This window comes from Acinonyx jubatus, chromosome F2 (genome assembly GCF_027475565.1).
Source record: "Acinonyx jubatus isolate Ajub_Pintada_27869175 chromosome F2, VMU_Ajub_asm_v1.0, whole genome shotgun sequence".
NCBI classification, from domain to species: Eukaryota; Metazoa; Chordata; class Mammalia; order Carnivora; family Felidae; genus Acinonyx; species Acinonyx jubatus.
Genome location: NC_069394.1, coordinates 15324708 through 15341809, shown reverse-complemented (window position 1 = coordinate 15341809; position 17102 = coordinate 15324708). Strand labels below are relative to the sequence as shown.

Here is a 17102-nt window from a genome sequence, read left to right as displayed (position 1 = left end):
TTTTCACTTCCTGACTCCGGAGGAAGCCATGCCACCTGTCAGAGGGAGTGGGGGTCACTCCTGAGAATACAGATGTCGTTTTGGAGATGCAGCTGTTGGGGTTGGGAGAGAATATCTGTGGGCAAGATAAAGAAGAGGAAGGGACAACTTTCTCTCTCCCCCTTAACTCCTCCCTGTTTGACAGCCTGGTTGTTTCTGCTTTCTCCCTCGGCTTCCTCTTCTCTGTGCCCTTTAGACGGCACTGCCTTTTAGAACTTGCTCTCTCCCCCCCACCCCGCCATCTTTCTGTGTCCTTCTTAATCCCCACCCTCAGCAGCTTCGTTGTGGACCCGTCCCCCTCGCAGAGGTATCTGCCAGCAGGATGGCTGCTTCAGTCTGAAGTGCTGGTGGCCACTCAGCACCTGCTTCAGAATCAGCCTTTGCTGCCCAGCAAGCTTAGCCAGACCTTCTAGTCTCTTTAGTTTTTGTTGTTGTTGTTGTTAATGTTTGTTTATTTTTCAGAGGGTGGGGGGAGACACAGACTCCAAAGCAGGCTCCAGGCCCCAAGCTGTCAGCACAGAGCCCGATGCGGGACTCGACCTCACGGACCGTGAGAGATCACGACCCGAGCCAAAGTCGGACACTTGACCGACTGAGCCACCCAGGCCCCTTGTGTTCTCTTTAAGTGAGAGTGAGCCCCCCTGTACTCCTTCTCATCCATCTTCAGTCAGGTGGACAGTCCCCAGATCCACGGGACACGAGGCAGAGGAGCACCTGCCGTGTTCTAGGCATCGTAATAGAGATTTCGTAAATGGTGTCTGCACCTGGGTAACAGGGAGAAAGTGGGGGGAGGTACCCCCTGATTTGTGGGTGGGGTGACTACGGCTCAGAGACAGCAAGTCACACAGCTGACAAGTGGCCGAGCTGAAACGCCAGCTGAGTCTTTCCCCGTCCAGAGCGGGGGCTTTGCTGCCTACCAGCTGGCTAGTCCAGTGCTCACTTACTCTTTCTGTGTGCAATCGAGGAAGACTTTTATTAGTATCTTTTTCTAAGCTCTGGCATTAGCTTTTGGTTTTTAATTATGCCTGCATAATTGAGATTAATACTAAAAATCAGGAGGTCTCTTATTGGGCCAGTAAGACTCCTATGTATTTGAAAATCTGATTCAGCATTAATTAGAATTTCTTTATATTCAGTCTTTTCAAAATTACTTTGCTAACAATTGTGTATGTTGTAGAAAATTCAGGTAATAGAAGGGTCAAAAAATAAAGATCACCTATAATCCCACCACTTAGAGACAGCCACATACTAACATCTTCTGTATTTCCTTAGTCTTTTTTCCTATAAAATACACGCTTGCAAAATTGAGATCAGGCTTGTGTCCTGATTATTTCACTCATTATAATGTGAGCTGATTAAATACTTGAAAACATGATTTTAAAATGATGCCTAATAATCCATTTTATTAATGCACCAGGATTTTCCTCATTGAAACACTGTCCTCTGTTATATTCACTGGTAGTCAGTGGATAATAATGGATATTATCATTTTTTAAAGTCAGCTTGGTAGTTTAAAAATAATGTTTTTTGCATTGAGTCCGCACTATCAAAATGCACCATTTTTAGGTCACTTCTTTGTTATTTTAAATTTTATGTATTGTAAAGGTTAAAGAATGGTGTATTTTTCAGGGAGAAGTTGTTTTTTAAAAATTACTTCAAAAGTTGGGCCAAGTGGTTGGTGTTTTCTTCTGGTAAAAATTTACTCCTTTTGCAAATGCTTTGATACATCTCTTTATTCAGTCAGCAGACATTTATGAAATCGTTCCTGTACAAGGTGTTAATTGCTGAGAATAAAAAGAAGAAAAGCATGCTTTCTGTCTTCAAGAAGCTTACAATTTATGCAGGTAACATGTATGTAAATGTAATTTTGTTTTTAATATAATTATAATGGTTTAGTATGAGTCAGCGAAACAAATACTAGAGTAAAGCTGCAAGCAGTGTGCAGGGAGAACACAAAGGAAAAGTGGTTAGTTCTGATCGGTGGAATAAAGGGAAGACTTCCTGGAAGAGTTGACATCTGAGCTGGGCCTTGAGGCTTGGGTAGAATTTCGCTTGGAGAAAGCAGCAAAGGGCATGTGAGGCTGTGAGTATAGTATAATCCGACCCACAGGCGGCTGGGAGTGCATGGCATGTTGGAGAAAGCAAATGTTCCAGAGGGGCTGGTGTGTCGCGTGCCAGGACCATGGGGGCAAGTGTAATGGGAATGAGGCAGAGGGCAGTAGCAGCTAATGAACCCAGAGCTCGTAGGGGGTCAGACAGTCGGTGCTCAGTTAGTGTGTGCCTGGCTCTCTGCTAATAAGTTCCTGCCCATATATAATCTCATTTGATTTACATGACAGTTTTGTGAGCTATTTTTAGCACTACTCAAAGATGGAAATAAAAGCTCAGCAAACCTAAGTGATTTCCCCCAAACTCACAAAGCTTGTAAAAGGCAGGACCAAAACTCAAATGTAGTCCTGAGATTCATGCTTTTTTTTTTTTTTTTTGCACACTACTTTGCTAGGTGGAGATAAGAGAATAGAAAGCCCTGAAAACTATGTTAGGTGTTTGTAGGCATTGCTGGTTTTTTGATGAGTGATATTATCTGACTAGTGAAGATAATCGTGGTGACAGAGTGAAGGGTGAGTTGGGAAAAGATATCGCAAGGAGCGAGACAAGATTGACAACTACCACAGAAATCCAAGCAAAATGCGTCAACGGTCTAAGTACCGTTGGAAATACAAACACGGGGAGAAGAGATTTGGATGGAGAATTCACATACTGGGAAGACAGATGACAGATGGTCTCAAGGCAGTGAGGAGGTCTAGATTAGGTTCGTGGTCTCAACTTTTTTTTTTTTTTAATCACATACTCCTTAATGGTTACTCTTTTTCTTTCTTTTCTTTTCTTTTTTTTTTTTAAGTTTATTTATTTATTTTGGGAGAGAGAGTGTGTGCGTGAGCTGGGGAGGGGCAGAAAGAGAGAGAATCCCAAGCAGGCTCCACACTGTCAATGCACAGCCCAGTGCGGGGCTCAAACTCACAAACCATGAGATCATGACCTGAGCCGAAATCAAGAGTCGGAAGGAAGCTTAACTGACTGAGCCACCCAGGTAGCCCGATAGTTAAATACTTTTGAGTATGTATCCAGGACAGAAATACTACTATTTTATATGACTCTCCTTTCCAGCAGATTTTCTTGTGTATATCCATTTTAGAGGTCACTGGAATTAAGAAGAATGGTTATTTGGGAAGGTTGTCAGGAGGAAAAAGTAGCAAATTAGAGTTTCGTTTTGGACATACGGAGTTTGAGGCACCTAGAGGAGCACAGTCACTTGGAGATGCTTCATTCAGAGTTGGAAGTGAGCAGTAAAGATTTTAGGAAGTAAAATCATACCAAGCCTCTGTTCTAGGTGAAATTCAGCTTTATCCTCAAAATAGAGCCCAGTTTTTTTTATTCCCTAGTTCTACTTTCTGTAAAAGAATAATTACAGATTAAAAAGTCAGGAGTCTGTTTTATATTATTTTTAGCTACGTAATCTTTAGTTGATTGTTTTAGTATTTTATCATTTGATTCTCAACTAAATATTTACAGATTTTTGAAAATGCTATCCCTGGTGCTCTAAATTAAAGAGTGAGTATTCTTGAAATAACTCTTTTGTGTAGTCTAAAACATGAAAATCTTTTTTTTAAGACCTTGTAGACTGCAATTCATTGACCTATTCAGACTTCCTTAAAATATTCAAAGGTATCAAGTGTAAGTGTCTCTTCCAAACAAAGAGATTCATCCAAAGATCAGGATGTCTTTATAAATGGCTTATGCTTTTCAGTAACTTTCTCAAAAGTAGAATTCTCATTTCCTTCTGGCTAGTCCTCTGTTACTGAGTTAATACCTATAAAGCATAGCCCAGAATACTTTCCATTTATTAAGACCCTACAATTCTATGATTAAAGGCACAAATGCTGGTTGGTGTTTTGGGGGTGGTTCAGTTTGGTTTGATTTTAATTAAGAATACTGTTTTTTTCAACCTTCAGCCAACAAAATCTTTTACCCTTGATATTCAAAGCATCTCCCCCCTTGGGGAAGTAGGGATGAAAAACAGCTGTAGTTCCTCCATCTCATGAAACTCAGTTCACTTACTTCCTTTTGTTTATTTTCTGTTCAGCATCAATATCAGTGTCCATGATGAATATTTATTGAATACGCAGTGAATAGTGGTACCGTTGTAAGTTGATCACATGCTGTTGTGGGAATGCACCTTTTCTTTCTTTGTTGCTTAATGGGTAAAAGGCACAAAGAACTTAGGAGACTAGGTCAAGTTCACAAAAAGAATCTTTGGTTCACTTGGGCAAATAGAGCCTCAAAACACCTACGTAAAAAGGAAACATTCCAATTGGAAGAAATGGCAAAGCAAAGTCAAGTTGATGGGTCTCCCTGATCTTGCCCCTGTCTTTCTTAGACAGCAGAGGGCAGCAGCAGGAGACACTTGTTCTCCGGGAGCCATCAGCTCTCGCTCGCTACCTCTTTCCTTCACTGAGTGTCTGTAGACACCAGGTACAGCTGCCCTGCATTGACAGCAAATAGTTTGAGACGCTTGAGACAGAGGATTAAAGCACTGAACAAAATCATGGTATAGACCGGTAGTTAATAAAAATGACAGTATCTGATTTTACATTTTTTTTTAATTTCTTTAAACATTTATTTATTATTGAGAGACAGAGAGACAGAGAGACACAGAGTGTGAGCAGGGAAGGGGTAGAGAGAGGGGGAGACACAGAATCCGAAGCAGGCTTCAGGCTCCGAGCTGTCAGCACAGAGTCCAACACGGGGCTCGAACTCACAAACTATGAGATCGTGACCTGAGCCGAAGTCAGTCGCCCAACCAACTGAGCCACCCCGGCACCCCGATTCTAGAGAATTTTTGAGAGGACAGATCTTTAGGACTGTTAGTCATAAAATAAACCTGATAGTCTCAGAATGTTCGTAATGGTTTTACAGATGGAAGGAAGCAGGATGAGCCAAGCTACAGGAAGTGCTATGCTGCAGCGAGGATTTGGTAAATGTGAATGAATGGTTGCTGACATGTCTTCAAGAAAAGAGCTTGTTTCTGTAGCTTATCTGGATTCACAGTCGGTTGCTGCTTCGTATGTGTCTAGCATAAAACAGCAGTGATTGCAAAAGCAAAGTGATTAAAGCATCTCAAGACTTTTGTTCTAGTACTGCCACTTGAATATTGATACGTGCTCAGACACCAACCTCTTGAAAGCTCGTTCTCATTCCCTGGGACAGAGTTTGCGTTTCCTTGTGCATTATTACCTCAGAACTCTGATCACAGCTCTTCTGCGCACTGTAGGTCACACCCCACTAGTGAATAATGACATCATTGTAAAAGGTCTTGACCAGCATTTTATTATAAAAGATGCCGAACAGGGTAGGTTAGAAAATGCCACATGCACCATGTGATTTCATAAAACTTTTGTCCGTTTCAACATATGTTCATATACACTGAGTTGTGACATAAAACGTCATCTCTTAGTGCAGATCATGTTTAAAGTTTTTGAAAATCACTGCATTGTACCATGCATCACATCATCATGTAATTGTGTCTGTAAATCTCTCCCCTCTACTAGACCAGGCACCTCTAGAAAGACGGAATCACATTTTCACGTTTTCTTTGTCTCTTAATTCCTAATAACAGGACAGATCTGCCTGACAGATAACGAGGTGTTCGGTAAATGTTTGTGGAATGCATGCATGCATGCACGAATGTCAATGTCTCTGAACCTCGTATTTCTTTCTCATAAGTTGGAATGTTACCCACCGTATCTCACAGTGTTATTCTAAAGATCAGTTGAGATCATGTATGTGAAACTGCTTTACAGAAGAGTTATGAGCATAATCAGGATTATTGTCTGCAGTAATTTTGTCGTTGGGCAAATATAAGCCTCAGGAGTTGTAGAAATCTTAACTCAGTGTTCTCAGGATGATGTATTTTTTTTGTAGTTCTGTTCATAAAACTGATAGTCCTTCGTAGACACCGAGCTAGGAGACAGTCTTGAAAAACTGGGTGGGTGCCTTTTTTAAGCTTTTTATTATGAAGCCTTTCCACATACAAAGTAGGTACAGGGAGGAAAATTTTTGCCTCTACCCTTCTGGGTTCCTTAGACTGGTCTATTAATGAAATCGATTTAAGATTAACAGGAGATTAAAAGGATTAAAAGGAGAAAGACAAACCTAATTGCCTAGGTCAGGAGCCCCATAAAGACATGAGAGGCAGCTGAGGTTTCTGTGCCACCCCGAGCTAAACAGAAGGTGGCAGGAGTCTGACGCTTCAGAGGGAAGGAAGACACTTTGCAGGGAGATGGGAAGAGCCGATATTTGGTAAACAAATGTTCGTCATGCCATCCGGAGCCAGTGGACCACAGAGAGGACTTCGAACCAGCAGGCTTTGCCAGCTCCCCTCAGCTCACCACACCCAGCTCCCGGTCTCTGTAGTTATCTCTGGTGGTGATTCTCTTCCAGGACCAAGCCCTCTACTTAAATTGTTAGAGGCAGTTAAGCGGGAGGTGAAAAGCTCTTCCGGACTCTTGTGGGCCTTGATTGTCTTCAGCTCAAAAGAATGCACAGGCCACAGTGGTGCATTTTGGGGAGGCTCATTCTGAAGGCACAGTTAGAGGGTGGACTTCTGTGTTCTCACCCCCATCTTCAACAGCCAGCTGCTCAGAGCCAGTTTTATTTCATATGCATCCTCTCCTACCTCCCCTTCCCATCTCACTGTGAAACAAGAATAGATTTCTTTTCCCCTCCTCCCTCTCCTCCTCCTCCTCCTCCTCCTCCTCCTCCTCCTCCTCCCCCACCCCCTTCCTTCCCCCCTCTTTAGTTTGTCAAGTATGTAGAAATTGTCTTAACATTCTTTTAAATGAGTTATTCTCTGACAGGAACTAGCAGGTAAACAAGATACATTATTTCCCAAGATTTTCATATGATGGTGAACAAGTATATTGCAAAACACAGATCACATTCCAGAGTTGTAACTAGTTCTGGAGGCTTAGTTACACAATTGCCAACTCTGTCCTCTTCTGCAGAGATGTGGTCTTACAGAAAAGTAGTCTGAAGCATGATAGAGGAGCACTTTTAAGCTTTTGGAATTTTTGTTTTATGTCATATAATATTCCTCGAGCCTTTGACCTTGAGCTGGGCAACAAAGTGTATCCAACTGAGACCTCTGGAATACTGGAAAGCAGTGATAAACTCTACTTCGAGACCACAGCGCAGGGTTGTAACATGGGAACTCAGAAGTCAAGAGTCCCCTTAGAAGCAGGGAATTTTTAAAACACAGTAAATAAGAATCACTTATTTTACTAATTTTTATTGAACTTTTTTTGGTTTCATAATTTTGCGATTCAGGCCTTCAGATGATACAAATAATTTTAAAACAAAGATGTTTAATTCTGTCACATATTTTATTCATCTAGAATCTTTCTTCCTTGAAGTCAAACATGGAGCTCATTTTGATTTGTCATAAGGTACTGCTAAATTTTGCCCATTGCGATAAATGAGTCGTCAGTGATTTTTGCATGTCTCCGTTGTCTTGAGGTTTTTAATATATCCTGGACATTTTTTCCCCAAGTAAAATAGATATAAGTACACTTTTATGTTAAAATATTTCACGATCTATTTATACTAACATAAGGAGGTTGCCCCAAACCCAGTGGGGAGGGTTATGGGTCGGGAGTACCAGATAGTGGAGGTGAAAGTCATGTGATAGGAGTGTCCTGACTCCAGAGATGTTGTGGATCACAGATCTGGGTAGATTTCTTTCAGGGACATTACCATTTCCCCAGTGTCCCCTGCTGGATAGCTAGAAATCATCTTTTCCTCGGTCATTCCCGGCATCCCAGAAATAGATCCTTACTGATTATTTATTTAGAAAAGTCTCAGGCTTTATCTTTTTCATTCCCTTGGCCAGGGCATCAGTTTTTATTTTTATCAGCATACATCTGGACTCTGATAGCGTTGAGGAGAAACGAACTGATACATTGTGACCGTGCCATTTTATGTGCACTTAATCTTCAACACACCTGAGAGGCAGGGCCGTTACCCGCACGTCTCAGGTTGTGAAAACTGGACGAGCTCTTACAGGTGTATTCTGTTGCTGAGGAATCTCCTGGCCCTGAGTTTTTCTGCCCCTGTTTGGTACATTCTGTGCCAAAATACCATGATAACCTCCCCAAAATGTAACTCTTGCGTAATCAAACCTATCATTGCTGATGCAGCACTTTACCAATTACTAGGGATTTTTCACGTTTGATTTCATTCTGCACGAAGTACTCCACGAGGTTGGTATTCTGTTACTGCCTTGTCAAGTACCCTGTGATGACTTCTGTTTCCCATGAAACCAGTGATAAGCTCTTAATATTGATGACGTTGCCCATTTGATGCTGTTTGATGCCGTTGTGTCTGATTAAACATCACGCCCCTCTGTATAAACTGGAGTTAACCTGAGCCAGGGGAGCTTCCTTGGGTCCCTCTTCAGGTGTCGTTCTCGTCTCTTCCCAACATCTGCTCACGCACAGCTCTTGTCCATGTCGCCCTGCTTTTCCCTCACCTCTGTCCTCCCAGTGTGAACTCTGCCAGGGCCTGGGACTCATTTCAGGTCCTGCCTTTTTGAAGGAGCCTTCCCCAATAATTTATGTCTTCCTGTCTGTTTTTTCTTCTTGATCTCTCTCATCAGATATGGTTCCCCTTGAATGGAATTTAAAAGTTTCTCCCCTAACTATAAAAATAATGTATTGCTTCATGTAAAAAGATTATATAGGACACTTGAAAATGAAAAGGTTAACTCCTGGCTTCCCAGGCCCCGTTCATAGAAGTAACCACTGCTACGTGCTCTTACAGCCATTATTTCTGGGCATAAACAAGAACGTGTGGGCACACACTCACACACATGCCTGTGTACACACGTGGGAGATAGAGATAGATCTGTCTTATACACAGACACCGTCTTACAACTTTCTTTTTTCACTTGACAATGTATCTTGGAAAACTTCCCGCGTTGGTGAGTGGAGGTGATTTCGTTGAAAATATTGCCTTGTGGCCTCAAATTGTTTCACGTCAGATCATTTTATGCATCCACATCTCTCCCTTCGAAACAAGGAAATGGCAACCCCTCCGGAACAGGTGTAATTCCATATTCGTTCTCATGTCCGTTCCTTTGCTCTGTACTCTTTGTGCATTGACTGCATATTTCACTGTGTGTGCCGTGGCAGATTAAGAACGTTTGCCTCCCATAACCCCCAAGGAGTCAGGATCTAGTAGGTAAGACTCTACATTTATACATATAACTGTAACACAGAAAGAAGTTGACAAGTGACACAGATTTCTGTTACTGGAAATACAGCCCATCACATTACTTGAACAATCCTCTTGCTGAAAACAACCCCAACTATTGAATATGTATAAGAAAACATCCTCAGAGCAGCAAAGGACTGAAAATCAAAGGAAATCTAAGAAACAGTGAGAATCCATGGAGATTTAGAGAACAGAAGCTGCTTTTGCCCTGAGGGCATTTGATGCAGGCTAATTTGAGCTTTGCCTGCCTCATAGGTAGTGAGACTATACAGAAAGCTAAGAAATGATTAACATAAGATTCAGCATGATGATATGGGGGGGGGGGGGTGGACGCAGGGGGTCCTGGGGCACTGAGAATTTTCTGTTTACTGACTTGGTGGGAGCAACCAGAGTAGTTTGGTTTCTAAACAGCATATTTTTTGTACTTTTTAAAATACATGTTATAACTGACAACAAAGAATTAAATGTAGAAGAAGTTATAAAACAATATATATATCACAGTCTCACATATGTGTATATATTACATAAATGGGATGTGCAATATATAAATTTTGCATGTTGATATAATATATAAATTTATGTTTATGTATATAAATATGTGTGTTTGGGGCTGCTGAAGCGTGTGTGTGTGTGTGTGTGTGTGTGTGTGTGTGTGTGTGTGTGTTTCATATACGTAGAAAAAGATCTGGAAGAGTATTCACCGAACTACTGGGGGCAACCTTGAGAGTCTGTAGAACAGGGGTGGAGAAGTAGAAAGGAAGGAACTTCTATTTCATGCTTCACTGTTGTTAAATTTTTAAAGTAATCATCAGTGTTACTTGGTTTTGTTTTTTTTTTAATCAGACTTACAGAAAGATGTGGCTTCTGTCTCTGCCCATAAATATAAAAGGACTCCCTCTGCCATGCTTTATATCACTTGGCACAGCACCTTCTTTTTTTTTTTTTTTTTTTTAAACACACGTATCTTGTTCCTTTGCAAGACTTAAAGGGAACAAGACAATGTTGTGTTTATCTTTATATTTCTTGTACCTTAAAAAGAGAGAAAGGCTGTAGGCATCCAGTGGATACAACATTTCCTTAGAGGCTGTTTTGAATGTTATTTTGTACCTGGCACAGCAGTGGGCATAAAGTTGGCACAGTGAGTACAGGTTGATTTGACTTTAACTGACACTTTGTGGAACCTGTAGGCAAATGTGGAGTCCACTTTGCAGTGCCCCCCTTGATCTCAGAAAGCAGGGAAATGAAAATACTCTCTGAAAATTAATCAAAGAAATGAACATCTAAGAGATTAAAGCCAAGAGCGCCATTGTGATCTTAAGAGATATAAAGACTCCTTGGACAGTAAAATTTGACTATACCCTAATTGAGGGTATTGACATCTTAAAACTGCCCAAACATATAAAATCTTCATCAGATGAGCATTTTCTCTGTCTCTCAAACAGAGAAAAAGAAAACCGATCAATTTAATTGTGGTGATACCCAGCAAAGCACCTTCTGAGCCGTGGCACCTGCCAGGCTGAGGCAAGCATCCAGCCTGCCTGGCAGGTGGGTAACCCTCTTGTAGAGAGCTGCAGAGCCTTATGCCATTTGGTGCTGGAATCCTGTGTAATTAACTCCACTTGCTCTGCTTCCATGCCCACCACGCTTCCCTGTGGTAAATTTTCCTTCCCAAGGAGATAATTCACTATCAGGCTGATGGACATTCAGTACACCTGATTCTTCTGTTGTTCACTGTAAATAATAAAGTCGCCTTCTTCTTTTTTTTTTTTAATACATCTGTGTCTTGTGAGTTTTGTTAGCATGAGTCTGCATTCCTGGGTCCAATCCATGAGATCGGGTGTCAGAGTCTGTGAGGCCCCTCAAGGTAAATACTACCTTGAGGGCATCTGTGGGAGCAGACTGCTGGATGTCCCAGGTGATGCGCATCCATGTCACCATGCCTCATGCTTCCTTCCCATTCCACACTTCACAAGAATAATTCTTCCCAGAAGTAGTGTATTAAGAACATCTTCATAATGTGCACATTTCACTTAGTACCAAATTAAATGATCTCAGCGAGAGTAGACCCTTTTCTTCTGGGTGAGTATTACTTGTTCGGTTTGGCAGATTTCACCCCTGTACGGAGGGGTGGAATGTATACTGTAGACGCCTCATCATGAGCATCTCTGACAACTCATTTCCAGTTTTGGCTTCTCGGCCTCTTCTGGCTTCACTCTGGCTCTCATCTCATTGTCAACATTGATCCTGGCATCATTCTCAAGTCACACTTCCTAACCTGGGTCTCTCTTGCAGCAGCGAAACCTAAAGAAGATAGAAGACACAATGAGGTCGACAAGATTAAGGATAAGGATTCAAGTAGAGCAGGCAATGGACGAGGTTATAGAATTTTTTTCTTCCGTTCTCATCTTTCTCTCTTTCCTCAGAACAGTCCCAGTAGCATTTGAAAAGGTTTCAGATCCCACACACTGCTCTGGAAACAATACAGCCCAGTTCTCAGTGACATGTTCAGCTCATCTATGAATATAACGGAACTTAGACCAGATTTCAATAAATCATTAACTGCAATTTCTTGCTAAGAAGGATATCAGGGCAAAACCCGTTACAACTCTGAAGTGAGTCCCGGAGGTTTGTTTTTTTGTTTGTTTTTTTAAGTGAATATGGCATCAAATAATACACTGTCGGGTGGGACTTTACTAAATTATAATTTTTCCCCTTTCTTCTCTACTTCCCCTTTCACCCTGGCTTCCAGCCAGAATAACCGATCACTAAGTTTCCCCATAAATGTATCAGGAATTTACCCAGAGCAATCCTCACTTGTCACTATTATTTAAAGTAATACATTTTTGTGAGTAGATTAAAACCTCACAAAAAGCCCAGATAGAATAGTTGAATATAGAATCTTAAAGGGATGTTTTACAAACTTGGTTTTGAAAAACTATTTTTGTAGCATTCACGATTTTGTCCATTTACACAATTGGAGTTCTGCAGCAGAATTAGGCACTAGTGGATTAATAGTATGTATAATAAATTCATGAGGCTCCCATCTGTGTGCATCACGAGAGCTGTTCTTGTGTGTTGTTAAGTGATCCCGGGGCTGAATTGCTAGACAGGTAGTGTGGACCATTCCTGATTACCTAGATGCTAATTAACCGGTCAAGAGAATTCGCCAGGCCTTTGGACCCAATTCACCAAACGGGCTTTCATTTCCTTTGGATGAAAGATGCTGCTAATGAGGACAGGGTCCAGTTTCCATCTGTTGTAAGTGAGGTTTGTTTCACACCTAGAGACATCTTAGATGTAAGATCAGTAACCACCCTGCGGACTCTGCAGTGGTGGAAGTTAGGCCAGCTGGCATTGAAACACAAAGTAATCAAGCCTGTCACCACTCCGAACCACCTGTCCTACCTTTGTGGATTAGTAACATCTCAGACCGAGGTTAACATTTTCTAAAGCAAACCAGGCAGTATGCTGATATGAAAACTTACCAAAAAAAGAAAGAGCATGTTCCCTTTCTTTTTTAAATGTTTAATTAATTCAGGGGAGGATGCACATGGTCAGCATTTATTAAGAAAAAAGGAAACCCTAGAACTTTCAAAACTGCCTGTGTTTTTCAGAACTTACATACATTTTAGCATTTGACCAAAGTGCCTGATACGTTGTCAAGATTCCTGCAATTCGGGAAGTACGTAAACTGTACTATGAGTGGAGGAGTAGAGCGAGCCAGGGAAAGAGGGCCACCTGAGATGTGATGAGGGTTTGACCTCCCCCTCTTCCTGCGCCTCCCTTGTCATAAGCCTCGCCCACTGCCTTCCTCTTCCTTTTCTCTTGCCTTTTGTTGAAGGTCAGAGTCTAGATAGGGAAGTCACCGGCCAGAACTGAAAAGACCAACTTCCCTGAAGTTGAGCAGCATCATGGCAAGCTGAAGTTTTCAGTTTTCAAAATTATACAGATCTCTTCAGACTTTGATACCCTTTGCATGGAAACCACCCTTTCACACACTGCATGAGGACCCCGTGTAAAATTGTCACGGAGACAGAAGTTCCTTTTTTCTCTCTGTTCTGCCTCAATTCTTTGGTGGCATCTGTTTTTCTTCAGGGATTGCAGCCCTCGACTCTCTGACCTTGTCCCTTTTCAGGAAAAGGTTTACCTTAAGGCTGGGTAGCGTTAGGGGAATCCCTGTGTGTATATGTGTGTTGTATGTATGTATCTACATTTTGGTTTTGCTAGTTTGTAATACACTTCAGAATAGTCCTTTCTAATCAAGCATTTATTAAATTTTTAGGATTACTGACTGTTTAGACAGTCTAAAAATTACCCTCAACAAATGTATATACACATAAAATGTTGGGTACAATTCTGTGATGTTCATGCACTGTTAATGCCTGTTTACGGATCTCCACTGATTCAGAACCCCTCTCCAATAATAGAATTCCAAAGTTGTCTGCTTGCATGGTCACTTGTGGTATATGAAAATGTATTCATTCACCAGATGCCCATCAAATGCCTACTCTCTGCCAGGAACCATGCAGGGCACTGAAATACAGTGTAAAGGACAGTGGCCCACCCATCAAAATTTCCACCGTAATTGACGAAATAGACAAGAAACAGACAATTACAACACAGAATTGATGCAGTTGTAGGGGAAATACAGACTGTTTGGGGGAGCACATCAGACAAGTGTTTAATTCAGCTTTGGTACCTCAAGAAGTTCTCCTTACAATGACACTGGAGTTATTCTCCCAAGTAGTAGGAATGCTATGTACAAAGTCAAGGGCATTAGACACTTGTGGGTCATGTTGAGAAATTCAGATTTGATTTTAAAAGGACTTAGTGGAGGGATGATAAGAACTGACCTGTGAGGAAGATAAGAGACTGTGGCATGGAAAATGGGTTGGGACAAGCAGGACGGGAGGCTGGCAGACTCAGCAGTAAACGAAGCAGACAGTAGTAGTGATTTTAACTCAAGTGCTGACTATGGATGAAAAGAAGGGGATGAGTGGGAAGACTGAGCCCTTTGATGTGAGAATTCATGATTCCCTATTTAGCTCAGGTTTTGGGGAATGTGTGAAGTTTAATATATAAGCTCAGGTTACCATCTCGAACCAGAAGTGTATCTGGCGCATCCTGATGAATGGTAGCAAACTAGATGAGACACCATTTCCGTCCTCATGTCCAGCGGCAATGACGTGCAGGCTTCTGGAGTGGACAGCTCAGCAGATGATGGTGCTGGTCACCAGAGATGGAACAGATGTGTCTCAGGTTCTGGGCAGGAGAAGTGTTTCTTCAAGCTATAAATGCCGCTCCTGAGATTTCAGGATATCCCTGTAGTTGAGAGTCAACATGCTTAATGACATGTTGCTGATGGGAGAAAGTTTCTACATAAACAGTATTCAGGGTGGGGCTTGAGAATCACTGATAGAGACGATAGTTGGAGCCAGGAGGAGTATGTAGAATGAGAGGAGAGGAGGGCTGAGGATTGGACCAGGCAAAGCCATGGAGAAAGAAAAGGAATCTGATGAGAAAGCCAGAGAGTATAAAGAACATAATGCCTGTTCCAAGGTGGAGCCTGGGGAAGAGAAGGGAGGAATGGCAGTGTGGCAGCAACACTCAGCTTCAGGATGGTTGTGGGTAGGCTTCTGGTTCAAGAGGGTAGCCTGAGCTTACATGTTAAACTTCACACGTTCAGACTCCACTTTGGCTGAAGGGAATCGTGAATCTTCACATCAAAGGGCTCAGAGCTGGCTGGCAAAAAATAATGAAGATATTTTATGCTATATGAATTATATCTCAGTAAAGCAGTTATTAACAAAAAGAATAATGATGAAAAATCCTCTTTTAAATGTATTCTGACATAATTGTTATACTTAAAAAAGGAATAAACTGTAAGCATCCCGATGTGTGGGGATGGGATAGGGTGGGGTGAAGGAGAAGATGTCCACAAAAGGAGAATAAATTTGTACCCAGTCACCTACCAACTTTGTGTGAGGAAAGCAATGGCGCATCACATTAGACATTAGCGGGAGAGTGCTGTTGTTCCAATTCAACAGCCAGCTGGGGCGTCATTGCTTTCATTGAAAGGGCACAAAAAGATCATCTTTGACATTGAACGACTTGCAAAACATCCCACTTGTGTACTTGTCCTGAAAAACAAACAAAAATGCAAAGACATGCTAGAGCCAAGCAAGTAATTAGAATAAATTAAACTCAATGAAGGGAAGAATCGTAATAGAATTTTTCTTAAGTGGTATGGAATTAACTATGAATAACAGTTATCCATTAAGTAGTAAGCCATCGTTACGCTAACGATAAAGGATCCCTCAAAAAATGAATGTAGCAGACTAATAATAACAGGGACCTACGATTATAAAAATGCTTCGACAGTTTGGCAGGCAGAAGGAAGATATAAGAGTGCCAAGAGACTCCATGCTACCTTACTATTGGCTTCTGTAAAGAAATAAGAAATGAGAGAAATGAAGAAAGCTGTGAGTGAAGCAGGGCTAGCATAGAAATGGGATGGAAAGTTTCTTGATTGGCCAAGAGTTGGGGGAGACCTTTTAATATGGCTAAGGGACTGGGAGAATGGTAAGGAGAAAACAATTTGGAGGCATTAAAAAGCAGAGTATAGTTTAAATTGAAACTGAACATATTCATTACTGTGCAATATAACCACCCTACTCTGTTAAAAGACAAGTATTCAAATTGATTTTTTTAAAAATCCAACCATAATGTGATCCAGAGTCACAGGTTAAAAAAAAAAAAAAAAAAGGTATATAACCACAGATGCAGAGGGAATTTTTTTAAAAAACAATACTTGAAAAGAGTAATATTTTTAACCCTATGACCGTAAATTCAATCTGTAAAATGAATGACCAAAAACAAATTCTTCAAAAATTGACTCTAAATGGCTAAAATGGGCAAAAATCAGACTAAAAGAAAGGTTCCTCCTCAAAAATGCAAATTCTAGACCTATTTGTCAGTCATTTCTGTCAGGTCTGAAAAGAACAGGTATTTCCTGTGCTTTCTAATGCTACTTCAAAGCACAGAAAAATATGGAAAACTTCCCTGTTTGTTTTATGAAACTAGAATGGCTATGACCAAATTCTGTATTTTGTTTTTGTTTTTTGTTTTTTGTTTTTTTCTTTTTTCTCCAGAATTACGAACACTGTCACTTAAAACCAAGTGTTTGAAGTCTTCGGTCTGATATTAGCAAATGAAAACCACCAGCTCACTGAAAGAAATAGTAACAGTGATCAGTTCAGATTTGTTTCGATAATGTAGCATTTGCTTGTCCTTAGAAATCAGTAAGGTGGTAATCACACTGAGGGGTCAAAAGAGGAGAGCCTTGGGGCGCCTGAATGGTTCAGTCCGTTGAGCATGTGACTCTTGATTTTGGCTCACATCATGATCTCAGGGTCGTTAGAGTGAGCCCCACCTGGGGGTGGAGCCTGCTTCAGATTCTCTGTCTCTCTCCCTCTGCCCTTCTCCCCTGTTTGCACGCTCTCTTTCTCCCTAAAAACAAAAATAATAGTAATTAATAAAATTAAAACGGGATGAAAGCCTTTTGTCTTCCTCTCATCCAAGCGGTACTCTGGTGATCCAACGATGAACCCAAGTAACCAGCTCCCTTTCTTTGTGAAACTTAGTTCCAGTAGGAGAACAACAATAAATAGACAACTGTTGTAATAAGCACACGTAAGATTTGGCTGTGTGATTGATTTCAAGTCAGTGGGGGA

At 41.3% G+C, this 17102-nt stretch overlaps 1 protein-coding gene and 1 long non-coding RNA gene across 5 annotated transcripts in view; one reads left to right on the top strand and one right to left on the bottom strand.

The window, feature by feature from the left end:
- The window catches only part of NSMCE2 (NSE2 (MMS21) homolog, SMC5-SMC6 complex SUMO ligase), a 213861-nt gene that overhangs the window by 95757 nt on the left and 101002 nt on the right, over positions 1-17102 (top strand). For 3 of the 4 annotated variants that reach the window (XM_027063924.2, XM_053208210.1, XM_053208209.1), the window contains one exon: positions 11662-11745. The exons of the other annotated variant lie outside the window; for it this stretch is intronic. In XM_027063924.2, the coding sequence (XP_026919725.1) occupies positions 11662-11745 (84 nt within the window). The remainder of the gene's footprint in view (positions 1-11661; positions 11746-17102) is intronic. 4 annotated transcript variants of the gene reach the window in all.
- Positions 7372-15988, bottom strand: LOC128312809 (uncharacterized). The gene is made up of 2 exons (XR_008292571.1): positions 15342-15988; positions 7372-11670 (listed from the first exon to the last, which is right to left on the bottom strand). It is a non-coding gene; the product is annotated as an uncharacterized LOC128312809 (long non-coding RNA).